We start from the raw sequence: 27,661 nt of genomic DNA, 5'->3' as shown, positions 1-27,661 counted from the left end.
AGAACAAATCCTTGCTTTGCTTTATTCTTTGGAGGGAAAAAAACCTGCTACTTGTAGTAATGCTTGCTTTAATACTGTTTTTACAGTCATTTAACTAAAAGCCAAAACCCATTATCTTAGGTTAACACTGAAAAGTTTGGTCTCTGTTGAATTTTTAGATTTAATTCTGATAGGTGCTTAAATTAAAAATATTGCCACCTTAAAATTAAAATATAAACTTCTACATGAGCCCAAACACATAATTTAATCACATTAAATTATGACTTAAATGGAGTTTAATTAAGGATGGACACTTACCTTTTTAATTGTTTTTGTCTGCACCAAAGCAAGTTCTCTATTCTCATCTGCCACGTACAGTGAAAGTTTCACGTATGGATCACTGTAAGAAAAAACAGGATCACACTTTTCATTTTACAAATACAAAAAAGAAAGTTGTCAAAACCTAAATGCAAATACAAAAATATCAGTTAATGACCCTGCTTTAGTAAATTTCACAAACTTAAGCAGTAATATTTTCAACATGCTTTCTAGGAAAACATACTGAGAAAAGTTTTTATCAACAAGAACAAATGATGTTTATTTAAAAGCAAACCTAACATGAAATTCATATTCTGTCTTTAAAGATCATCTTCCCTATTAATTCAAAAGAATTAATCTGCCATAGTTTTTTCTAAGCACAGATTCTGGAAGATTAAACAATAAAATTTATTAAAAGGCATACAAAATTTGTTCAGACCAGCAAAATCTAGCTAGAAAATTTAGTTTGCATCTTATTTCTATTCTGATTTCCACTTTCTAGGTAAAAAAATTTTTTTCTTTTAGTGGAGCTAAAGCAGGCATTGTTCATCTAAACCAACACATATCATCTTATAGATAAAAACAAAAACTCAAAAACAAAAAATTAAAGCCCAGGAAGTCAACAGAGAGCTATCCAAAGTTACAGATTTCAGTAAAATTCTGATTAAATTTCAGGTTTCCTGACTTCAAGTTCCAGAGTCCCCATCATTTCCCTGGAAAACTGTTAACTTTTAGCAAGAAGTGTACTGAATGGATTACTTACTGTGGATTATCTACTAAGAACTTGGTAAATCCACTCATCACAGGGTCTAGTATTGCTAAGCTACTGGGGTAGCTCAAATCTAGTTATAAGAATCTGGGATCCAGGTTCTTCTGTTTCTCCTAATTACTTGAGATCCTTAAAATCATAGAAAGGGCTCTCAGGTATTCAATCCCCAAATTTTCATTTATCTGATTATCTGAAGTAGATGAGTTATTTCTAGCCAATTTGAGAACCATCCTTTTGTAGTTAAATACAACATGACTATTAACCCTTATTTTGCAATGTTCAGGATATTTCTAAAGATTACACAGAGTATCATAAAATTCTTAAGACTATATTGGTTTTTAATTGATAGCTCAATAAACATGCCATGAAATCCCTTAAGGAAAGAGAAACGTGTGATAAAACGAAAAGCTTAGTAGTAACAGGACTACACTCGATATCCAAAAAACAAATCACAAGCCATTGAAAAATACTGTTGGTGCATATATGTAGCACTTCATTAATCATAAATGCATCTTAATGGAAACTACAACACATCTCCTTAAAAAAAACAGGAACAGAATTTTCTCAGTTACATTCTATTACGGGTAAATACTCTTATTATGAGTAAGTACTTTTAACATTCTGGTTTAGAAGAAGGTGTTAATTAATCCCTGATTTCTTATCCTTAAGCTACAGGCGCTATTTCATTAAAGAATACACCCAAGTCTCCTTGTCTGGACACGCTCAGCCTCAAAATGAAGAAGAATCAAGAGCTACAACCTAATCTAAAGACCCCAGGAGGACCTTCCTAATTACAGCCACGGTCTGGGTGATGAATCAGTATATTTCCAGGTCGGTGGTTCTCGGACGTTAGCTTATCACAACTGCCTGAGGACGAGGGAAGTCAAAACACAGATTGCTGGGCCCCAACCCCGAAGACCCCCAAAGATCTCATAGGTCTGGGCTGGGATGGCAGAATTGGCATCTCGAACAAATGCCCAGTGAGGCTGATGCTCTTGATCCAGGAATCATGCTCTCGGAACCATTGTTCTAGATGAGTTATTTGAAAAGGGTAATTTTTTAGCTATCGAAACCCATTTTCTATTTCCAGCCACCAAGCCATTGCTAAAAAAAGCTCACAGCCTGATATCTCTGTTATCTCAAGAACAGGCTCCCAGGATGCTGTGGAGGTGCGCGCGCACACACACACACACATATGATCCCACGTTACAGAGAACACAATAAACTCTGCTGACTGCCATCTCTTGTTTTCATGGCCCTTGGCTATCCTGATTGCTGCCTATTATGTAACTGCAATAAAGAGCCAGGCACTCGCTTTAATGGAACATCCACATTCTTCTTCTAATCATTTATTTACCTCAGTTTATAGCCCCTGAATAGTTCACAGTAAGTGACACATGCAGTTGGGGGTGGAGGGTGGGGTCTCTGAGTCTTGGACAGTGTCTCCCAGCTGTGACAAGGCCGGCGGGTCTGGGCCTGTCCTGAGTGCTCATCCAAGCAGAGATAAGAGCCAAGGGTGTCTACGTGAAAGACTGGCCAAGAAACAGCCGTTATAACTGTGATCTCTATTCTTTCCTCTCTTACTTTTTTGGTTCTCTGTGGCTCCTCCCGAGCCCCCTATTTCTGCTGTGAATGCTGATCTGACTTGACACCGATTACCTCACAGTATAAACGGGGCTGGGGGGGGGGTGTGTGGCCAACCACAGCACACCAAGTATTCCATGCTCCTTCATTACTCCTGCCCCCGCGGGGTCTGGGTGGAGATGATCAAACTGGTAATCTTATCTTGGCAACCAGTTACTGTCCTGGTGGTTGGTGTGCAGTACCACTCAGGGCTGGCAGTAACATTACTAAGAAGCTCAGTGCTTTGTGGTTTCGAAGAGAAATTCTGTTTTGTAAATCTTTCGTTTTCTCTGCGTAGTGAAGCTGTTTAGGTATTAACATTCTTTCTTTTCAGCCTTTAAAAGGAAACAAACTGATAATGGATTCAAACACCATCCTAGTATGAACTGAGTGCCTGCTATATTCCAGGCAAGGACAAGAGCATCAGAAATAAAAGACACTGTCCCTGCCCCATTTGAATGGGGCACAGAAGTAAAGCAATGATTGTGACTGAGTGTGTCAAGTACCCTGGGACCCAACATTCCACAGCAGTGGTTCCTGACCTTGTGCACACCAGTGTCACCTGTAATCGGGTGCCTGGCCCTACCTCAGACCTACTAGATCACAATCTCCAGGCTTGGGACCTGGGGATCTGCATCTGTCAAGTATCCCAGGTGATGTCCATGCACTGGTCCATCTGGGCATCTCTGCCATTATGTAAGGCTGAGACAGGGGAGGACCAAGACACTTGAATGGACAGAGGGAAGACAGAGGGAAGAGCCTGAGCAAAGGTCCGGTGACAGCTGGGAGCTGGAGTTATGAACATTAACACTGGCACAGATCAACTCTAGAAGGTTCCAAGAGAAGAGGCAGCTGGAGAAAGGCCCCCGGCTCAAATCATAAGGAACCTAGCATGCAACTAAGCAGCTGGCCATCACCACTGGGGCTCAGTCTTGGCTCCCACTATTTGTAGCTGTATGACTTTGGGAAACTCATATAGCTTCTTGGTGCTTGAGTTTCACCACCTGTATGTTGGGGACAATAGCAGTACTTTCCTTTTGTAAGGAGGCTGTTAGTAAGATGAAAATGACAATAGTGCCTGACATACAGTAAGCACTCAATAAATGTTAGCCACTGCCACCATCGTCGTCATCACCATCACGGGGTTGTGGAAATAAAGAAGATTCAGGATCAGACTCATTACAAGGGAATGAAACAGCAGGCAGGGAGACCAGCTGGAAGGCTTCTGCACCAAAGAGAAAGGTCCAAACCCAAAGGTAGTGAGGGTCAAAAAGAAAGGACCAGTGCTCACAAGATGTACTCACAAGAACTGGGGGACAGCTGAACGCGGCGAGGGGGTCAGGAGAGAGAAGGTCGTGCCCATCGCTAACTATTAGGCCTGGATGACTGTGTGCAGAGGCCCAAACTACACAACAGTGCTGTGGCTTCAGTCCCTCACTGGACCAGCAACGTGGCCCACAGAAGAGCAGGAGGCACCCACTGACAAGGCAGCCCTCACCACTCTGAGACAAGTACGAATTCCCAGGCACCGCTTAAGACCTTGCCTTTATAACCAGAGTCCTTTCACTGGGCTCTCTTGACGAATTAGGCCATCACATGAGAGTGTGCTGTGGAATCTTTTGCTCTGTGTCCACGATGACCCATTTGTACTTAAGTCTGCATGGGCCAATCAAATGCTCATGGTCTGTTACTGGAGAATCCTGATGATTTCGTTTCACTTAAACTAGGAGAGGGAAAGTCAGACCTGGCCTCCAAATCCACATGTCTAGGGTGGGCAGCTGGGCAGCTGGGCAGCTGGGCAAACTACAAAATGCGTCATGAAGGATCTTAGGTTCCTCTGTATTTTCCAATGAGTATGTAAGGTCTGGAAGGAAAAAACTACCTGGATGGGAGATTGGAGCGATTCACTCAGAAACAAGACACCTCATCCGTATACAAAAGATTACTTCTGAGGGGAAAAAGAGAGAATGGAGATGTCACCTTATTTTGGACATATGAGCCACACCAGAAACTCTGCATGAAAGCAATGGCTACAAGACAGATCCTGTCAACTGGAATGGAATCTTCAGGAGACTAACAGATGCCAAGACACCCAGTTAGAAAAAATCCACAAGGACCTGCTTTCTCACAGGAAGTCATCAAGAAATCTAGGCCAAAAATCCATTCTGATTTGCAAAACTTCTCAGAGAAGATCTATTTTATATAACTGTTGTTTTGTTCATTCTTAACATGGAGCCCAGTGCTAAAAATTCTGTTTCCTTTCTCTGAGCCTCTGCTCCCACCATTTCTAATAGAAAGACAGCAGGACCATGGGCCAGCACTGACCTCAACCAGGTTTCAAGAATGAGGTCATTTCTCATAGAGAGGTGGAAATAAGACTTTCTGGTTTTTCCCGTTGCTCAGCCTCCTAGGACACACGGAACAAGGACAGTTACTCCTGACACATCACTAATGAAGGGGATGGTGTCTGACCATGTCCACCTGACTCACCCAAGTGATCTGTGACAAACAAGAATGAGTAAAGGGCAGTCCTTTTGCACCGATTATGTGCTCATTTTTATCAGACTAGTCTTTGATGACATCTATGTACTATTTTAAAGGAGGCAGGGCAGGGAGGGGAAGGAGGAGGGCAGAGACACATCCACCGGGAAAAGTGCTCAATCTGGATGTTGTTCAGACTGCAGTCAGGCTGGAACGGCACCGCCTTGTCCACCAGCTATAAACTGGTCATTCCAAGAGACCTGGATATCAGAAGAACAGGGAGAAAAGGTCTTCATCTTTCAACAGTGCTGCCTGAGGGAGCACTACTCTATCACCTGAAGGAAGCAATCATTCTTTCCCATCAAACGGAATTGCTTAACGTGCTGCTGTAAAAGGATCATGTCTCTGTTCCTTATTAGCAGAGCACTGGAGATCGAATTTGTTTTGACTACCTGAGGTATGACACACTGCAATTTAGCTAACCCAGAGACCATTTCATTGGAAAACTTGTTTTGTTGAAGGTTCCCTCCTCCTTTTCCATTTTTACCATCACAGTCACTGTGACATAAATTACTGATCCGTAATAAATACCACAAAACACTTATAAAACAACAAGGAAAAAATTACATAGAGAGTGTGAGAGAATAAAACACATAAATATGTGTGATAATATAAAAACTTGAGTTTTCATCTAACAAGTGGTCACAGATGCAAAAGAATTAACACTTTCTCAAGAGAGACAGACATTTTAACACTTTACTACTGGAAAGAAGTTATCACAAGTTTTCTGGAAAGCAATATGGCAGGAGGCATCAAAGCACTAAAAAAACTCATGCCTTTAATTCAACAAATCTATTTCTAAGGATTAATTCCACAGAAATAATCAGAGATGCAGGCAAATATTTATCTGCAAAAGATACTCATCACAGCATCATATATAAGAAAAAATTAAAAGCAATCTTCTAGTCCAAGAGAGAAGTGGTTAAATAAATTATGGTATAATCATGTGCTAGAATATTATAAACCATTAAAATCATCTTTTCAAAGGATATTTTTAAATGAGAGGAAATAATCATGGTTTAACATTAAGGAATAAGCAGGATCTAAAAAACATGTGCCTAATTCTATAAATACATGAAAGTAATTGAGAAAAACATAACTATAGTTAACAGTCGTTCTCTCTAGATGATAACTTTCATGAATTATGTTTATTTTCTTCTTTGTGGTTTTTTCCCTAAATTTTCTACTGTGATCAAGTAATACTTTTACAAGTACAAAAATTATGAAAATAACAGTAATAGTTGCACATATGCTACAATCATAATGCACTCTTGCATGAGGCACTGAACCCTGCAATTTCATGGCTGGTCTGCACCTCAATAACAAACTCACATGGGCTTTAACCTTTTTTTCCTACCCAGAAAATTACCTTAAATGGATGACTACTGAAGATTTTTGCAAGAAATATGCACATTCATTCCAGCCCTCGAGATTTACTGAAAAGGCATGAAGTTCACTTTGAAATACATCACTTGTCACCAACACTGACAGTGAGTTGCTCTTAAATACGTAAGATCTTTCAACAAACACAGAGAGAGCAGTGGTTCCATCACAGACACGCATTTTCACCTTTGTCCCAGGCAGGTGAAGAGCATTAAAGCGTTACAGCTTTGCCATATTCTGTGGAGCTGCCGGGAAAATACACTTTGGGATTCTCCAGTCATGATTTTGCTGTTTGGAGCAGCTAGTACTTTACTCTCATCCTAACACCTGCCCGACTACCCAAGTCTTAAAGTCGCTAGTCAGGACTGAGTCTCTCCTTGCCCCCTGCCATCTATAACCAGTCACTCAAGGGTCCCAACTTTGGATCACAAGGGCCCTAGGGAGATGGAGGCAGGGGTGGGGGGCAGGGGAGGCACTGCATGGGCGTCTCTTTACTCTAACACATACACACACAGTTCTAGCTATGCACATCTGCAGCAGCCCATGAAAATATTTAAGCTAAGAGGTTTTGTTTTATTTATTTTTTTAAGATCCAATTTTGATTAAAACCAATGTTTTCTTCCAGTAGTATAAATACCATTCAGTGGAAGTCACTAACAGACAAAGTTTCACCTCTAGGTTACTAAAAAGTCCACACAGCCATCAAAGAAAATGGCAGTTGTGGCGTGTCTTTCTCTCCAACATTTTCCTTCTGTGATTTCCTCATGCACATGCAGTCAGTCACCACAGATTTCTAAGAAAACACTTTTCTTTTATGCTAGTAATAGTTTCACAGAGCCAAGAGAGATGGCAACTCACGAGGCCATAAGGGAACGGGGAAAAAAACTGCTCCCTTTTCAGAAACTGTCCAGTAATTGATTTAAATTCCTCAAGTTGTCAGTGAGGGTCCACCACGTGCAAAAAGACTGTGGTGGGCACCAAAGGGGGAGGCCAAAGGAGGAGGCGGAGGCGGCGGACAGAGGTAAACAGATACAGATGCGCCCCTCAAAGAAGCTGTCTACTCCTCCAGAGAGACCAAAGTCAGACAAGACTGAATGTACGCAATGCGGATGCTGCATTTATGAAAGTTGGCTGTTTATATTAAGAACTCAAAAAAGCTCAACTTTTTATGACTATTCTAAGATGATCTGAAATGCTGGGAAAATCTTATGAACAGAAACAGTAACTTCTAGTATTATTTATGAAGCACTTTCTGAGAACCCAGTGTTGTGTTTGGTGCCTCACGTATACACTCTCTCTAATCCTAAGGATAATCCTGGTAAGGAGGGGGTCAGTAATTCCCGTTTCATGCCTGAGGGAAAGATGATGTCCTGGTACACAGGTGCACACATGAAATGCTATGTAGCCATGAAAATGGTATTCATGAAGAACTTGATGTGTTTTGTTTAAAAAGAAAGTTTAAAAAATTATAATTAATACAATATAAAAGCAAACTTACCCAATTATGAATATACCAAACTATAAATATTGTTTATCACTGCATTAATGAGACCATGAGTGATTTTTTTTTTATTTCTTTCATTTCTCTATATACTCCAAATGATACAAGTGGTCACTGTTTGGGGTAGGATGTCGAGACTGGAAGGTGATAAGGCTAGTCCTCATGGCCAGCCCCTGAAGTGGGCTCCCACTGGAAATGGTCCCAAACAAATGGCAGCAAGTAGAAAACTGAAGTTAAACATACTATGTGTGCCAATAAAGTAGGGAGGAGGAAGAGACACTCACAACTTTAACATCAATCTCTAATTTAACAACTACTTTCCTTTTTAAGTAACAGGGTAAAGACACCTCAAAGAGCCTTTAAAGAAAGGCATACAAACACTTTAAGAGGAGTAAAAGGGAATGCCCTTTCTTAGAAACTCTGTTAAATATCCCGATAGGAAATGTGCTTCATCGCCATTGTAACAGCGTCAATTCGTGGGGCCCATGCCAGTGAAGTGGCGGTTAATTACCATGTCAACACTTAGCACCATCCCTTTAGGGGGGTCTAAAAATCCACTCTGCCAAAAGCCTCAAGAATTGCTCCCCCCACCACGTATATTTGGTGGCAAGGGTGGGGAGGGGGAGCAATTCAAATCATGCAGTTGTTTAGAGAAATTACCATTTTTCCAAATTGATTAGAGGAGATTCGGCACAAAAGCGTATCTTCTGAAAGTCTAGTCCAGGAAGACATCAGCACATGCTCATCCTCCCCAAACCACAGGCACACACATACAAGGGGTGTTCAACAACCTGAGAGTGTCTGCAAAGTCTACAAGGGGCTTACTGCCTAATGTAAGTGGCCATCCCAAAAATAATCCAGGAAGAGGTTTTAAAAAATGTGGATTTCCCAGATTAGAGATGGTCCAAGGAAGTTAAAACTACAGTGGATCATCCCTCGTGTAGTGCAGTAGGACTGTCTCCTAATGTGCGATAAACATTATGGACAGTATGGAAATCTTTAGTCAAATGAGACCATTATACCAAATACTATCATTACATAAGTCAGCAATTTCAAATTGCCATATTGATAGGTCAGAGGTACTTTTAATCATTGTTTTCAACCCTTACTTGCATGATCATGCTTACTATCTCCGCAGGACTATTCCCCATAAAGCAGTAGGTTACAACCCAAATCCAAAAGATCCCTAACTGAAGGACTCTGGTATACCCATAGGAATATGTAGACACTCACAGCAAAAACATGTAGAGCTCAAATTCACTTTGTATAAACTTTAAATATTCCTTAAAAGCTCTGGCTGAACAGAAGTCTATGTAATGAATCATTTCCCCACAACTTCCCATCACAATACCACAAACATGGTTCCATAAACAGAAATTTTAATCTGTAAAACGGGCATTTTTAAACACACACACAAGTCCTACTATTGTTATTTAAAAGAGCATTCGGTCTTTGTCAATAAACTATCTGTGTGTGTTTAATTCATTTAAAAATTGTCCCAGAAGAATGTCTAATGGGAAATATAGCTACAGGACAATATATATTTAGAATAATATATACATACTTTTAAATTTACCAAACAGTTAAATTCTGTTTCATTATCAGCTTTCATTGACCTTAAATATTTAAGTAATATCCTACTTACATAACTGAAATAATTAACATAACCCGAGTTATCCCTAATGTACTTCCATATTCACTTACCAAATGCTCCACAGAATTAACTCCTGCCTATAGAAGTATTATCTGCTGAAAATGTTTATGTAAACTATTTAGCACAAGGGTAATAACCTTCTAGAACTCCAAAGAAGTAAAACAGACAGGAATTCCAAGAGGTAGTTCAGGCAGAAACTCTACAGATGGGGGAATGTGTTAATGACAGACGCATGAATGACTATCAGGGAAGAGTTCACTACACGTGGCTGGCCCATTTAACGATCACAGAAAAAGCCTCATCCTTGTCCAGTATTTTCCTTCAGGCCTCTGCTGACAAGAGAATCCTGGGCTGGTTAACAATAGATTTGAGTCTCAGAAGTTCTATGGATCCCAGCTTTAGCACACAAAGGAAACCATAAACAAGATGAAAAGACAACCTACCGACTGGGAGAAAATATTTGCCAACTATGTGACTGACAAGGGCTTAATTTCCAATATGGACAAACAGCTCATACAACTCAATAACAACAACAACAAAACCCAATCAAAAAAATGGGTAGAAGACTTAGAAGATCCAGACATTTCTCCAAAGACATATAGATGGCCAAAAGGCATATGAAAAGATGCTCAACATCCCTAATTATTAGAGAAATGCAAATCAAAACTGCAATGAGGTACCACCTCACACCAGTCAGGATGGCCATGATGAAAAAGTCTACAAGTAACAAATGCTGGACAGAGTGTGGAGAAAGGGGAGCCCTCCTACACTGTTGGTGGGAATGTAAATTGGCGTAGCCACTACGGAAAACAGTATGGAGGTTCCTTAAAAATACTAAAAATAGAGTTGCCACATGATCCAGCAATCCCACTCCTGGAGTTTCCCCAGAGCTTCCGATTCAGATCTGAGGTTGAACCTGATAATATGAATTTCAAACAATCTGCTCATCTGGGCACCCCGCTATGGGAACCACTGAGACTCCATCTTTTCCTTTGTTTCTCCAGGATCCAGCACGAGGAGCTCATTCAACTCAGCATTTCCATTCCCACTACCCATCCCACCACTTCTGAGAGGATGGCAGCTGGGTACGGCTTCGTCTCTACTGGATGCCAAGGATTCTGCCCCGCCTGCCCTTTCCTTGGCCACTTGACACTGCCCTTGTTCACTGGGGTCAGAGGAAGGGCAACGTACAAGGCCCCACCCGTAATTACAATTTACAGTCACCATCACTTTTTGTTTTATTTCAATGAAGAGGCAGGTGGAGCTGAGTAAAGGCAAGTTCTTGACTATTTTTAAAAACTGTTATCATCCAATAAGAGGACAGTTGCAAGTACCCTGTAATTCTAAGAGCCTGTCAGGAACTCAGTTCTAAGGGAAATAAGGCAAGGAGACAAATTCTGAGATGTGATTACCTCGCCAGTCTGTCTGCCCTGACATGAGTCTGGTGGACACTGATACCTGCTCATCTAAACCCTTCATGGTTAGAATAGAAAAGTCAAGCCAATTCAAACTTCTTGCAAAGAAACATTCATAATTGCTTATTTTATTAAAAAAAAAAAAAAAACAACTAGTTCTCTCCATTCCCTAATTTATAAAGTCAGGAGCCTAAAAAAATAGGCACACAGACAACAGAACCACGTGGAAATCACCAGGACGGGAACAGACTTCCAAAGTCATCGTTCTAACTGAAGTCTGTTCCTCAGCTCATCTCACCTGTGCCCCAAAAGCAGTAACACTGGTCAAGCAGAGGAACCTTGAACTTGATGCCAAAGTGGAGTCAACACTGAGCTATGTGGAACTAGAAAAGAGGCCAAATTCTAACGTAGAGAATTACTCAGGGAACTCAGCCTTCATTAACTAAACGGGGAGAAAAAGATACTTCAATTAACTGTAGAAGTTGGTTCCCAGAGCACAGCTAGTGTTTTATGTCTGCTGTCCCTGCAAGCTCTGGGTGCGAGGACTAAAGACAGGTTCGTGCAAGTTCTCAGCACCCCTCGATATCAGAGACCGACACTGCTGAGAACCCCAGCGCCTGGCACGCAGGGCAAAGTTCTCGCCGTGCAGAGGAGCAAACAACGATGCAGAGAGCAGCCTCGCAGGGCCAGTTTTCCTGGGCAGACAGGACAAGCAGTGGAGAGAAGACGGAAGCCAAGGGCAGTTAAGGAAACAGGTAAACAGCTCCTATGCACATCAGTATCAATCTTTCTACCTTAATGTTTATTACACGCTGAGTTTTGTTCTGAACTCTTTCTGTACGTATGAAGGAACATTCTAGGCGTCCCAGGGATGGGCGTGGTAGTGGTGCCAAATGCAAACCCCATCCCAGTCCAGTTTTCACTGCAAGAGTCTGTCTTTCTCCTAGGCAAGCCACTGTAGGAAACTGAAGTCATCCTTTTTTGGAAACCCTCGAGGCCAAATGTGTTACAGAACTCTGACTTTTTTCTCACTTTTGATGGTCCTGACTACTCCAGTTGCTGCATAACATTCCCAGTAGGGGCTTGGGGCCAGACCCACATGACCAACATGGACAAATATTTATGTTAAGTGTTCTACGTAAAACCAGAAATACCCTCAGGTCCATTCAGGTCAGGTTTTGCCAGCAAGTGAGTTTCCCACAAACCTACAAAAATGTTTTGCTTCCAGGCTTTTTGGATTTTCAAACTGCATGGGATTCTGGAGTGGTACTGCACTGCAAACAACACCTAAAACATGTTTACTACTGATGCCATTCTGCCCGTCACACTCAGACTGCCCTCAAAAGCACAAAGAACTGCCCGTGAAATCCTAGAATTAGAATTGCTCAGGGAAACAAAAACAGCCCCTCAGCTACAAAGTAATTGGCAAATATTTACAGTTTTATTTTCAAGGCTATAAAACACACACACACGCACATACACACACACACGCACGTACACACACACACACACCGGACGAGTTCTGTACTCTACCACCACATGGTGTTCTAAAATAGGACTGTAAGAGAGGCCAAGACAAGGATGTTTCTCAGCATTATACAGGAAGAAAAGACTGTAACTGAGAAAAAGAGGGCTGGGTTATGACAATGCCCCACCCCAACGGTAGGAAGATGAGCACCCGAGAGTACATTTTTTTTTCTAGTTATGCAGATAAATAGATGCTCACATTTGGACCTCCAGGACCCATGTGTTGTCAAGAAGGGATTTTATAGAAGAAGTGAAGCCTCCGTCAGTATTAAAAACCTTGATTGATCTCCTCACCAGTGTGGACACCAGACTCCCTTACCACATCTTCAAAGCTGGCTGCACACAGGAGATTCTTCCTTGTGTTCAGATATTTTAAAATCCTCCCGTAAGTTACTGTGTTGGATGAGACTGGCTAGCAGAGGACTTCTAAGGAGAGCCTAGGGCAGGGTCTGTAATCACAGTAGGTACTGTGTGTATCCACCCCACCCCCACCTTGTAAGGGTGTGACAGTTTATGCTGCTAGATGACTTTATGGATATATGTGCCTCCCTGTCCCTGAGACCCTAAAGAAGGACGTGCTCAATAATCATGGGGTAAGAGCACAAAGGACAGCTTAAGACAACTGATGTAGAATAAAATGCACCTTTCCCATAAATAACTCTGGAGATCAGACCTCTAGTATACTTAACCACAACACAGGATCCTTGTTTTACTTTTGCCCTATGCTTAAGAATTTCTTAATTAGGCAATAAATACAGAATCCAGTTAAATCCTCTCATCAGTAACAGCCAAATCTGATTCCACCAATACATCAATCTACTACCTTCAAAGTTGTCAGCCCACTTACCCCAGGTGAATACTTGCTTATCGGTGATGCTTTAAATTTCCTCCCCTTCCTTCTGGGGAAATCCTTGATCCTTCCAGGCTCCAGGCAGCCAGCACCTCCTCCTCATCTTCCCAGAACAAACCGCCCTATAACAACCAGCCTCTCTGTGCTCCGCATTCCTACAGTCCTGAGTGTTCAGGCCACTGACTCACATGCCATTCCATATCATTAGTCCTTTTTCAAGTGTGTACATCTTAATACTCTTAAACTAGCTGCAAGTCACTATCTACTCCTTATGCTAGTCTGCATTTTCCATCAAAACCTACATAGAACAAACCCTCAATAAATATTTCTTCATTGTTTGACTTCCTACTCATCATACTGACAGCGTAACTTCTTCCCAGGGTCACACATTTGGAAACACTGTCTTGCCTGAGTTGCCAAAATGTGGAGTTCTCAACATATACCTGATAAGGATCAACTAGACACAATGTATTTTCTGTGTAAATCTCATTTTCTTAAACTTGCTTCATTTTCTTCATCTTTCTACAATGTGGGAGCCACGTGGTCATTTCCTAGACTGTCCTGAGTTATAAGCTCAAACTCAAAGAAGAAAACGGAAAAAAATAAGTTTCACAGTGAATCTCGTTTTCAGCAATAATGTTACCTAATATCCAAAACTAACATCATGAGCCTCTTTTGATGAACGAAAGCAAAATCTTTTTAACAAATGACGTATGGAATTGACACACTCTTGTGTGAGGAACTTAAACATTCAAATCTAAAGGACACAAAAATATTAATGTCTGAGGACTAACTTCAGGAGAAAATAACAGTTAATTTCAGACACTCTGATTACACTATTGATAATCATTTATAACCTGGAAAGGAAGTTCATATTTTTTTGAAGGTATCACTAATTCATTATGCGCCATTATAAATTTTTATTCCAACTGCACAAGTTCTCAGCATCTTGTTTCATGCTTTTTGCCCACTGATCATCTTCCCAAGCCTGGAAAGGTTTCCTTTCAAAATAAAGACATATAAACCTAAATACTGATGTCAGTTTTCACATACACCAAACGCTTAAATAGCCTTTAATAAAGGCGCATGATTGAGAAAAACTCATTGTAATTAACCTCAAAAATTTTTAATTGAAGTATAGTATTTTTTATTGATTTACAATACTGTGTTAGTTTCAGGTGTACAGCAAAGTGATTCATTTGTATTCATATTCTTTTCCAGATTCTTTATAGATTATTACAAGATAGTGAATATAATTTTTGCACTACTGATATGGATTGAGACATCACCCAATAGTGATTACAGTTACATCAAATATCAGCCACTTGTGGATGCAGCATGCATCACCATGAAAGTAAGATGCGATCTCTCCCTTCACTGGGTCATTGGGGGAAACGTGTGTTATGTTACCCCAAGGATGGTGAACGTGCAAATGCACTTGCCCATTCTATAGGAATAAGACTCCGTATCTATACTAAAGAGCAGTTTGAGACCTCACCATTAATGTTCAGGTAGCACACCTGCGTGGAGCTGTGCCTCCTTATAAATGAACCCATAACCCCCCAGACACATGCGACCTGAACGCGAGAAATGGCATGTGTGGGGACGACTATGTATCCTACGCAGATAATCACTTACTACTGGCTAATTAGATTTACACTCTATGGATTCTAAGTCTGTAATACTGAGCAAATTTTAAATTTTAAAAGGCAACCAGGTCCTACAGAGAATGCAAAAGAAGAAACAAGCCCCTGCCTTTACTTGAGCAGTAGAGATGTTCTACAGCCAGACTTCCCGCACTTTCTCGTGCGTGGCAACCACCTGAGGTTCTGTCGAAATGCACTCTGACTAAGGAGGTGTGAGATAAGTGCCGAGGATGTGCATTTCCAAGAAGCTCCCAGGTGACACCGCTAGTGGGTGTAGCAAGGCTCTAAGGGAGAGGAGAAAACAGTGCATTAAGGAGAGAAAAGGGCGTAGACTCTCATACAGAGCTCAGACTTGGATGCCCAGACAAGAGAAATACAAAGTTGTATGCTGGTGCTCTCCAATGCTTCCCCTTGACTTCTTTTCACTCTACAACACTCCCCAGGGGAGCTCACATTCCTCCTCCTCCTCCATGACTATTAACTAAGTAATGGCCAAGTCTGGGCTCCAGCTTGAGTATCAGAAAAGTAAATGAAGGCAACTCTGGCCATCCCCACCCAGTGATGATGCAACCTCACGGATGAAATTTGCTGCAAGCTCCCATCTCCTCTTTTCCACATCTTCTTCATGCAGCCACGTATTAATCCAATCGCCTGGGCCAACCACACAGGAATCACCTACTCTGAACTGGTTCCTTCTAACCTCAAAGATAAAGTCCAGATGACTATGACGTACTCACTCAGCCCAGCTCTGGCGTCTGCCTCAGAGGTCATCTTCCACACACCTTACACACTTAGCCAAGGGGGACCACGTTTAGTTTCTCCTCTGCTGGAAATGCCCTGGTCCTCCAGTGCCTGCACTTGACCCTCACTCAACCTTAAAGACCAGCTCAACAGTCTTTAGAAGGCTTCTTAACTCCAAACCCCATGCCTGTTGGCAGAAACCTATCAGTACAGCCCTCGTTCACTTACGTGTCCCCATTATTGCAACTGGTCCAGAAAGCTCCCTGCGCAGAGGGCCATGTCTTAGTCATGTGTGTATGTGACATTCCAGTCACACAGTCGGCCTGCAACAAGTGATTGCTTTACAGGGTATGGTGATGGCCCAAGGGCAGGTGAGGCAGACGGGGTGTGGGGGCGAGGTGGGTCGAGTCAATCTCGAGCTCTGTGGTAAACGGATACTGGAAACATCACTGTGGAACACACAGAATTCACGTGCTGGGCAATGGTCATCTCTGGTACTTTAAAGTATAATACTGCTGAAGGAGGGGTAAATCAGATAGAAACAAAACCGCCTCCCTTGCAACTTCTTGGTTCTGATTCTCACATCATGACTGAAACAAGGAAATCCAACAGCAATGGAGCAGGAGCTGAAAGTGAAGGTTAATCTGCTCCAAGGGAGTTTGAACAAGAGGCAATTAATTACAGGATTAAGGCTCAGTAAAACCACAGTGGAACACGCCAAGTGCAGCATGAGCAACCTGAAAACCAGAGTGGCAAGGGAAACCCCACAACAGGGAAGACACTTGCCACGTGGATGAACAGCTCGTAAGCAGCTCAGGGCTGAGGTGACCTGAGAGGCTCAGAACGCTCAGGAGACTAAGTGAGCTGTTCCACATGTGTTCACATTCACCCCTTCCTCTCAGAACGTAACCAATAGTTTCAGAACAGTAGCAATTTACAAGGTTTGGTCCCATAAGTTTCTATAAGAAATCTTGACTTTGGAAGATGACAGCTCAGTATTGGAGGTCACATAACCTAACACAACTCCACTGGGAAAATGACAGACCTCGTGTCATGGCACTGGTATGGCCACAAGTTGAACCCTCTGCCCCTCTAGGCTGACACACCTCTCAGAGGGCAAAATAACTCATTCACTCTGAGCCTGCTCTGTAGGCGTGGATGTTCCTGGTTTCCAGTATCAATGAGATAAGATAAACATGCTTGATGAGTGGAAAGTTTTTTTCCAGGAAACGTCTTTTCCTTCTGCTCTGAAAGATCAGTGACAGTTTTTCCCCCTTTTCGGCACACTAACTCACAGTGGGGTATGGGAAGGATGTTTTAAAGGATCTTTTAAAGGCAAGTTTTCTAACCACTACTCTAGGGTCGGCCACAACTTCCACATTAACCAAAAATAGCTAGTACTGGAAACTGTTAGAAGCTACCAAGCAAAACCAAAAAAAAAAGGTTGTCCACTCATGCAATTGTTATTCCCTTGCTTGGTTTTCATATGTTCAACTTAATTATGATGGGCTGAAGCTCCCTGCATATGGCTGTGCAGCCCACTCGCCCGGGCACTGATGGGCACTTGGCCTCGCCCGTTTCCCTTGGCCTTCCCAGCACCTAGCTCCCGAGTAGCCCCTTGGGGGCTCTGAAGCACCTTTGCTGAATAAATAAGTCATCTCAAGGATGGGAGGTCATGGAGACTTTCACAGGTGCATCTTCATCTGGAGCTCACAAACTGCTTTTTATCTTTTTCCCTGCCCGCGCTTCTCCCCTCCCCTAAAAAAAGCAGCCGAGTCAAATACAGATTGTGGACAAGCACAACAGAAGGGCGATTTAATTATGATGCCGGGGACACCTTGGATTGGGCAATGGCAGGCGGCCTCCAGCTCAGGGCAGATGAAGAGGTGAGATGCTCCCCCCCAGGGAGGGGGAGGGGCAGGGCTGGCCCCGCCCACAAGCGCTCTGCTCAGTCACTGCTGAGTTTGTGGGTCTCAGCCCTAAACTGGTTATTGCTAAACTAAGATGCTGGCTTTGTCATCAAAGCTTTCCATCCTGTGTCACGCTCAAAATCTCATTTTAATAGCAATCTCCCTGCAGCGGGTGATGCCTCATCTCCTGGGATTTGCAGTCCCTCGTAAGTGACAGGGCTCCGGTTCAGTCTTCTCCCTCTCCCTCTCCCAGACAGGCATACCTTTCAGCTTACATAATCTCTCGAGCCGTTAAATTCTTTATTTCCTTCAGAAACAGAATTCCACTGGTACACACACACAGGGGAACAAAAAAAAAAAAAAATCACTCCACCTTCACTGTGTGGCCTCCCGTTAATGAACAAAGAATTAAAAAGAAGAAATTTCCAAACCAGCTAGCAAAAGTAGGGGACATTTTTCTCAGTCTGATTAATCTCACCAATCAATTAAGTCTCAGCTGTCTTTGACTGCTATCTCCACTCAGCCCCATGCTTAAGGGCTGCCGAAGCATTTATTTAAAACTAAAATCAATCAAGTGAAAACAAGAATAAGAGACCGGAGGGAGGGGGAGGGGGACACAATCAACCTTTAAAAAGAATTTTAGCTTGACAAACACTGCCAGGCTTAAGTGAAAAAGAGGTACCCCTCTGTGTCTAGCACAAAAATACTTGATATATATTTGATCACTGGCAGACTGAAAGAATCAAGAGGAGACAAAATTATTCTGAAGTAGAGAACAAAGCATGAAAGATGTCTTCGACAGCTTTGCTGATGAGTTAGAAGTCACACAAATATATTATGAGACAGGACAGTGTCCTTCAGACATACAACTCAATAACCTCACGTATACAATTATGGCCCTGAAAACCGCAACACAACAGGGCAAGAAAGAAAAAGTCCAAGATATTAAAATGCCTTAAAGCCTGCCATACCACTTCCTTTAATGAAGCTGGAGACTTCCTCGAGTCTCGAGCTTGTGTACCTGGCATGGCTGATCTTGGCCAAAACAAACTCGCCGGCCCTGTGAATCAAGCTGCAGGTTCCGATCCCTGCTGCACTGGCTCCTGAAGATCACAGACCCAGGACTGCCCCAGAGGACTCGAGCCTCTGCTCGAGAATCTGTGACCCACCGCCCTCTGTGGCGTGACGGGCTTTCCAGTCACTGGCCTGAGTCAGAGGCGGTTTATGACTGCATGTGATCCTGTCGCCTGCAGCAGGGGAATGAGTAATGGTGCAGGAGCAGGACCGCTTACATCACTGCAAGCGGAGATTTTTTTCCGTGTTTCTCTGCAACTCCATTTACCCCACTCGCATCTACCATTTCCATGTTTCCACTTAGCCCGAAGTGACATGGCCAACTGCCTCTGGGAGGTGATGATCTGTCACGTGTCCATGTGCTGTTCCAAAAATTTCCAAGGAGTCTTCCGCTCTCGAGGGGAAGAAAATTAGCCCTTTGTTTTCAGGGATGATGTCAATCAGAAGCTGGAATTTTAACCTTTTTCCCAGAAACTACTTCTAAGATGAATAAGCAGCTCACAGAGGTTTCAGCTGAGAGTGTAGCATGTGGTTACCTGAAAAGATCTCGTGATTGTTTTGGCAACAAGTGCAGGGGAGGAGGGATTTTAGGGGAACCAGAAACAAAGCCTTCTTTGACTCCAGGAGGCAGCTGGGGGTCTGGCCCAGGCCTGACCCCCACGACCTGGCCAGTGGGTGGGATCGCACTGGGGGCTGCCCACCTGTGATCCTGCCTACCTGCATACTGAGAAACACAGGCCAAGCATGGAGGCAGCACAAATATTTACTGGAGGTGAAGGTGTGCCAAGTGACCCTCGGTGGAATTCTGAGCCACTGAAAACACAGTTGAGATAGATTTGAAAACACCTGCGGACTCGTGCTTCTGGGATCACCCCCGAAGGTGGATGACCTCAGAAGCCTCTGGGATCAGAAGGGAGAGATCAGATCACGCTACAAGCCTACGTGTAGAAGTCCTCTACATGTTGTGAGATCATTAAATCATCATTAACTCAAAACGCACAGGAGAGGAATCATGGAGATGAACAGACTTCTGCTGAAGAGAGAGGAATGACTTTGCCTGAAAATTGATTTGGAAGACCACTAAGAAGTACAGGCTGATGTAATCAACACTGCCCGGAATGAAATATTAAAAAAAAGAAAGAAAGAAAGAAAGAAAAACCAAAACAACCCTCCCAACCCAACACACCGTCAGGACCACAGAAGTCTTATCAGTTGCCTCTGAGCTGGTGGGGAGGGTCAGTAAGTACACAGGGCTCTCACCACCATCACACCCACTGAACAAACCACTTCAGAAAAAAAGTCTTCTATTCCTCAAGTACCAAATTCCTATCATTCTGTTCCTGCCTTCACTTCATATCTTTTGTTACAGTCCCCAGTGATAAAGGAGAATGTCCCAAACGTGTTGCTTCTTAAAAATCAGCATTTAGCTGCAATACCAGACTCCCCCCAAAACCTTTTTAAATTAAAAACCCCACAACATATGTACATGAGAATCATTCCCACCTTTTCTCCTGTCTAGATAAAAAGCATTTCTTTTTTCTCTCAAGTTCACAGCTTCCTCTGATTCCCATGGGAATTAAAGTTCACCTTTTCCTCCTCACAGACATTTACAGGGGCAGAACGCACCAACACCTAAGTTCTTTTAATTCCCTCTTACAGCTTAGTTTCCTGTTTTTTGTTTGACACAATCGAACTCAAACACATGTAAACAACATACTTCTCAATGTGAAATAAAGTGTCTTACTAAAGAATAACTCCGATTTGACTATCGGTTTTGCTGTTTCACACTGTTGATACACTTTTACTGTTAGAATTCCACCCACCTGAGACAACATTTAACATTAGGAATGCTTTTTTGAAAGTAACCTTGCTCGATAATATAAAGGCGTAACCTGTAATCCAATTCGTTTTAGCAACATACGGACATACACTAACTAGTTAACAGTTTATGAGTCACCGTCAAATGAGACAGTAAAGAAACAAAAATCACGTGTTAATCATAAAGCATATTCGTATGTGTGAGCAGTAAGGGTGGGAAAATGACAGTAAAACCTAATAGAAAACCCAGCTGAATATGTTCTGGGCTTTAACTTTTGCTCATAATAATAATGATAATAATAATGATAATGATAATAATAATAATAATGCATTTAAAATAAGTCATGTAAGCCAAATACTAAGAAGACAGAGATAAGAGACAGAGATAAGAAAGCCCAGAGCAGAGAATCAGGAGAATTCAGACCACAATTCTTTTCAAGTTTAATTGTTTGCTGCCATCCCGTCTAAACATAAGGAGAGCAAAACTGATGGACTACAGCTAACTCTGAACCCCAAAAGAAGTCATTTACAAAGGGAAATCTAGGTACTGCTAGAATAATGCCACCGGTATAAAAACAGTACTACACCAAAAGCAAACTCTGTGCCAACAGTAGATGTTACACATTCATATAATAAAAGCAGAAGCAGACAGTGGCTTCTTTGTTCCTACCTATAATCGTCCTCAAGCCTCATGAAAAACAAGCCATCTCTCCTGCTGCTGGGAAGCGTCTGGTTGGGCTAGTGTTGTGGTCAGACAGCGGGGAATCCACCTCCAGGACTGCTGGGCTCCTGGTCTCGTCTTCCTCCCCTGTGTCGGAGGGCTGCTGGCTCGCACCTCTTGCGCGTCGGGACCACCAGCAAGTCCTAACACAACTGAGGAGGAATGCCCCGAGCCTGCTACTTATACCGATGATTCACTTCAATGACAGCTAGAAAGAAATGCTTGTTGGTGGAAAAGGAGTTGAGTCAACTCCACCCCTACAATAAGGATTAAGTAACTCCACCCAGCTCGGCAATTAGCTTAAATAGCCACCCGGTGCCCTAATGTGAAGTTACCTGCAGCATCGCTTCTCCAAATGACAGCCCTCAAAGGTAAGTAGATGAACGCAGGACTTACAAAACAGGATGAGCCATAACCCACGTGCACATGGTTTTATGAATAACTGTAACTTGCGCTGGGCTGCGTGCTTATTTAAAGACAAATCTGAGGTTTCTGGGCAGACAGGCAGTAGGGGTCTGCCCTTCACCTTTTACAGTGAACTTCACTTCTCCCATTTCCTGCATGGGCCCCACACTAGGCAGGCTGAGAGCCCAACCTGCTGCTCCCCCCCCACCAAGGGCTTACAGTCTTAAAAGGGGGTAAGAAAAGCCAGAAGAAAGGTCGCTATGATACAAACTACGACAATAAACAGAACTGATGGGGGGATATTTGGTGTCATATTAGACAGCACCACCCTGTAAATCCGCCATCTCTGGTGTGCAAGCCCATTATCAGATGAACCCCCAGTGTGCCCTCAGAGGTCAAGGATACTGGGTGAGGCCAACAGAGCTCACACTGTGCCCTATTTAGGCTCACACAGGTGCACCCACCTGACCACCCTTTATTGAACTCCCGAGGTCAAGTAAGATGTGTGCTCTTTCCTTGGCTTGTGACTGGCACCAAGTTACACCCCTCTGCTCTTGCCTAAAGCAAATCAACCCCCACCCTACAACCCCAGCAGGTGCAGCTGCAACAGGAAGTGCTCCCAACTTGTAGCAAAAAGCTAACCTTCCACATTAACCCAAGTGTTCCTGGCATGCCAGCTGAGAAACTAAACTAGACTTTCAAGTTCCCACAGGTGCTGGAAGGCTGGGATGACACCAGGGGAGCCAGTGACCTCTAGTGGCTGGGAGGATCACTGAAGGCTTCATGGAGAAAGTCGGGATAGGGTTACCATCAGAAACCCTGTCCCCAGATACCCCGGTAGAGAGGCAGGCGGACGGGTCCAATCATTTTCTGTCGACTTTCCAACGAGTTTTTAGGACTGAGCAGGTAAGGTCACACAAGTGCTAAATAGTATAATTTAAGAGCAGGAACTCTACCTTGACTATATCTAAAATTATAAATTAAGCTGTTTTACATTTACACACTGACTGGAAGGTTGAAAAAAATAAGAACCACAATATACTATAAGAAAATACACCTTCACAAGCTGTATAAGTTATTGAACAATTTGCCTGTTTCCTTAAAGATAAAAGGCACTTACATTTCCCATGAAATATTATTACCCAGGCATTATGGGCTGAATATGTGTTCCCTACCTCCAAATTCTTACGTTGAAGTCCTAACAACCCTAGTACCTCAGACTGGGACACAGAGTCTTTAAAGCAGTAACTGAGCTAAAATGAGGTCACTGGCATGGGCCCTGATCCAATGTGACTGAAATCCTTGTAAGAGAAAACTGGACAGACAGGCACAGCAGGAGGACAGTGTGAAAGGACACGGAGGAGACATGGTTGGTGGTCGTCAGCAAGCCAAGAAGAGGGACCTCAGAGAAAACCAAGCCTGCTGACACCTTCATCTCAGACTTTCAGCCTCCAGACTGAGACAATACATTTCTGTTGTTGAAGCCACTGCGTGTGTGGTACTTGGTTACAGCAGCCCCCAGCAAACAAGTACACTAATTAAATGATGACTGCATTCCAAGTATTAATGCAAAAAATGAAGACAGAATTCAGACTTCTAATTAATAACCACCCTCCCACGGGCAAACACTTCCTTTCAGTATGTTGACTCCCTCTCTGCCGTGATAAAATACATAGGAAAACCTTATTCTGGAAGAAGGGTGGGGAAAGCCTACAAATGACTTTTCCCACTCCACTCTTGCCACCTCCACTCACAGTCAGGCTCACTGACCAAGTGGTCTCCAACCACATCTTACTCCCCAGTCGTAAATCAGTTTCTGCCCAACCTTCACGAAAAATGCACCCAACAACAATCTGAGCACTGAATTAAGAAATATTAACAACGGAGGAAATGTTAAAAGTCTTTTTAGTTCAAGTCCCTCTGTCTGGAGAAGGAAGGTTGAGGACCCAACCGGAGCAGCAGCAGGACATGGGAATCAATGCTAAAGTAGATTCAACCTGGGCATTCAGTCTAAGCCAGTGTTACTAGCCCTGCCCCCACTGCACTGTTAACTGAGGATAGCCTGAAATGATCAAATACCTTCAATCCCACAAAGAAAAACCACTGCTCCTGTAGTAGTGGAGCAGCTATAGTGAAGAGAGAGGAGGATGCAGACACTGGATGGTGGATGGAGTAGGGCCAAGGCCTAAGAGTGACTGGACAGGCTTTCCTAACCTGGGCTCCGCTGACATGTGGGACCAGGTAATTCTCTTGTCGTGGGAAGCTGTTCTGTGCATCATAGGATGTTTAACAGTATCCCTGGCCTCTACCCACCAGATAGCAGCTCTCCCCGGGTGTGACAACCAAAAATACCTCCAGTCATGGCTAAGTGTCCCCTGGGAGGCAAAGTCATCTCCAGCCAAGAACCAATGGTTTAAAAGGACAGAACTTTGTGCAGAGTGAAGGAGTTCTTGGAGAAGAGGAGGGAAGCCGCCTGAGGTGACACGGAAGAAGAAAGGACAAGTGCACTTGCAGACGGGGCAGGAACAAGGCAGAGGGAAGGTGGTGTGTAGTACGTCCCCAGTTGAGGGTTGTTTTTGTGTTGTGTTTTACTGTTTTGTTTTGTTTTTCCCAAAGAAGTAGAAGACAGCATCAGACGCTGAGCGTGAGGGGATTAGAGACTGTCGGGAATATCAAAGTCTGGAACAACCAGAGAGCAGAAAGGGAGCAGAACTGGGCTGAGTCTGCAGAAAGACAGTACCATGAACAGAGTGGCCCCAGCAGGCACCAAACTGCAGGCTCCACCCACAAGTTGGAGGATCCAGGAAGAAGGTATGCAGGCTGGCTGGATGAATGTAATTGGAGCTGCTAAAGGAGTACAGACAGGTGCCACAGATGTTTGGTAGTTTCCAAGGTCACTGTGGTCAGCAGTGGTGCAGGGCAACCTAGTGTCAACTGAAACTCAAAACAAGGAAACCCGCTAGGAATCTGTTGCAATAGAAGAAATAAAAGACAAAGAGAGCCTAAAGAAGGGGTATCACTGAGAAGAAAATAAAGAGCCCACAGACCATCTAGAGGGCTAAATACACTCATCCCCTTTGCCTTAATTCCAATCCAAGCAATCATTCCTAAGGCAATAATTGGAGGTCAAGTTGAGCATTGTAAGACCAAGAAGTTCACTGCAAAAACAAAATCAAAAAACTGTAAGCAACCTTCATGTCCAACCACAGAGAAAATAAATGAAAAGATCTCTATGTGTTCATGTCCTCAAGGAATATTTTAAAACATGGGGTTAACATTCACAATATAACGTTTAAAAATGTAAGCCAAAAAACTGTATACCACACATCACCCAATTTAGAAATTGTATGTATTTATATGTACACAGTTTTTAGAGTGTCTGGGTCAGTCTCCATCGCTCCAAGCAATAGCAGATGTTACGATATCTCCAATCGTTAAGAAAACGGGATTAGAGTCTTAGAGAAGGCAGAAAAACAGAAGCAGTGGTCAGAGAGGAAAGGAGGGGAACCAGGAGCCAAGGGCTTCATCTAGGGGAGTGTGCTGGGCAAATTCTGGCCTTTCTGGATCTGATGAACAGGAAGTTGCTCTCTTAAGACAGATACATGAGTTTCACAATGTGGGCAGAATGCAGTTAGCAAAGGGAGTGGAAGGGACAGTAGCCTTTCTTGGAACTCCCCACAGCCCTTACTGACCAGGAGAGGCCACAGAAGGCACACCTGTGAATAACCAGGCATAGGTCTACCAGAAGTCTGCCAAGAGGAAAGGCCGCTTCCATCTCTTGGGGTTCACTTTCTAAAACTAAACTTCAAAGTAATATTAAAACTTCATGCCAATTGTTAATTTCTGTATTACTTGTACAATTAAACATAGACCTTCATATGGCTCCTAGCACTTCTGATATATTATCCCCAAATGTGCTCAATATTACTTGCTACACTTAGAAGATAGGGATGGTTTGTAAGATGGGATTGTGTGAAATACCACAAAGGGTCACCCTGGATTGGTATGTTCCAACAGAAAGGAGAGGAAGTGCATAAAAGGTAATTAAATTTTAAGTTCACCTAACCAAAAGGAATTTTAAAAAGTATAAAGGCTGACTCCCTTCAAAACAAGGTCTTATTAAGAAAAGAAAATTTGAACTTTAGAGCAGCATTCCAAAGACTTTTTCAGTGTTTGCATTTTGTTTTAACCTTTGGAGGATTTGCCAGTGACTGAAATCATCCAGAGATTTTTTTTTTTGCTTTAGGAGCCATTGTAAATTTACCCAAATTCTGCAGCCTTTAAGAACATGCTTCTAAAAATAGTATTACAAATTTCCATAAAGTGTTTACCATATCAGTTAGAAAGTATCATTCTAAACAATATTATAGCATTCTTTCCAATACATAAATTATTTCCATATGCATATATAAATAAAGCCAAAGGACTGGAAGGAAATAAAAACCAAATGGTAATCAATAACCTCTCTCTGGCTATTTGGACCACAGGTGGGTCCGTGCTTCATACTTTATCTTTTCCAATGTCTAATTCTTTTATAATCAGAAAAAAAAAACATTATTTAAAAATTGCTAAGAATATATTACCACTTATTTATAAAGAATGAGTAACCAAATGAAGAATCCAAATGCTGGGGGGGGGGGTGGGGGGAACCCAAGTTTTTCTGTTTTGTTCAAATCCAGCTACAGTTAGAAGAGAAACTAGGACACTTGGAGGGGGAGGAATAAATTGAACAAAACAAGGATGACACAGGCAAAGATCTTTACATAACACAGGCAAGGTTTGATGATTACAACACAAAGTCTTGAATTTCCTCACAAGGTCTAAAATCAACTCCTCCTAACCTGGATCAGCCTTTTCTTCCAACACCTTACAAAAAAACGTTGATGTGGAGTTTACAGGCTTCACCCGTTAATGCAAATCAAGTCGCCAGTGACTTTATCAAAACATCTGAAAAGAAGTTTCCTCATCAAGAAGGGGGAAAGGTCTCGAATTTTTAAACAGTCTATAAACGTAAAATCGTGCATTAACTCTGCTCAGGGCATTAGCCAAGATCCGATGACTTGTATCCTCAAAGCATTTATAACCTGACAGCTTACAGACACAGTTCCCCAATTTATGACGTGCTTGACTCTTCATATTCATTATCTTAGGGCAGTTACTCCAGGTTCTGAACACATTTGCTCATGGAAGAAATACCTCAACCTTTGTGATCCAGTCCAGTTCCTCTGGCTATGAAGACGATCTAAGTGCAGATGAGCCCCCAAAGACCTACCCAACCTGGACCTCTCTCTTAAGCTCCATTCTCATCTACCATTACCTCCTTCATGTGTCCACCCTGAGGTCTAAGAGAACTAACGAGCTTCTGATTCTGCCCCCACCTCTTTTCCCAGCTAACCCTTCACATCTCAGTGGCCACCAGCCAGCCAGCCAGCTGCTCCAATCGAAATTTCCTCCATTCTGCTCTTTTCTTCATACATTCAATCCATCAGCAGGACCTCAGAACTCTCAATGGCCAAAAAAAGTCCCAATCATCCACTTGTCTCCATCCTGGATAGCAGTTACTGTCCAGGTGTTCAAACTATCCTCTCTCATACAGGCTACCGCAACAGCCTCCAAACTGGCCGTGAGGGCCACTCCTGCTGCAAAGACAGGGCACTCTCACCTGTCTGGCAGCCCTGTCTGCTGGCTTCCTACAACTTAGGCATAAAATGCAAATGCCTCCTGGTGGCCCACAAAGCCCTCAAGAGCCATAGCTCCCATCTGCTCCTCTCCTCTCCGATGCTCCA

General features: G+C 42.9%; 1 protein-coding gene across 7 annotated transcripts in view; it reads right to left on the bottom strand.

Moving 5' to 3' along the window:
• NEDD4L (NEDD4 like E3 ubiquitin protein ligase) overlaps window positions 1–27,661 on the bottom strand; it is a 299,031-nt gene that overhangs the window by 136,448 nt on the left and 134,922 nt on the right. For 6 of the 7 annotated variants that reach the window (XM_074355280.1, XM_074355281.1, XM_074355285.1 and 3 more), the window contains one exon: window positions 298–379. In XM_074355280.1, coding sequence (XP_074211381.1) covers window positions 298–379 — 82 coding nt within the window. Of the gene's footprint in view, window positions 1–297; window positions 380–21,419; window positions 21,686–27,661 lie in introns of those variants that run through there. The other variant, XM_010961304.3, reaches the window with a different exon arrangement.

Source organism: Camelus bactrianus, chromosome 30, assembly GCF_048773025.1.
Source record: "Camelus bactrianus isolate YW-2024 breed Bactrian camel chromosome 30, ASM4877302v1, whole genome shotgun sequence".
Lineage (NCBI taxonomy): Eukaryota > Metazoa > Chordata > Mammalia > Artiodactyla > Camelidae > Camelus > Camelus bactrianus.
The sequence above is the reverse complement of the archived record's forward strand: the minus strand, read 5'-3'. Positions and strand labels throughout refer to the sequence as shown.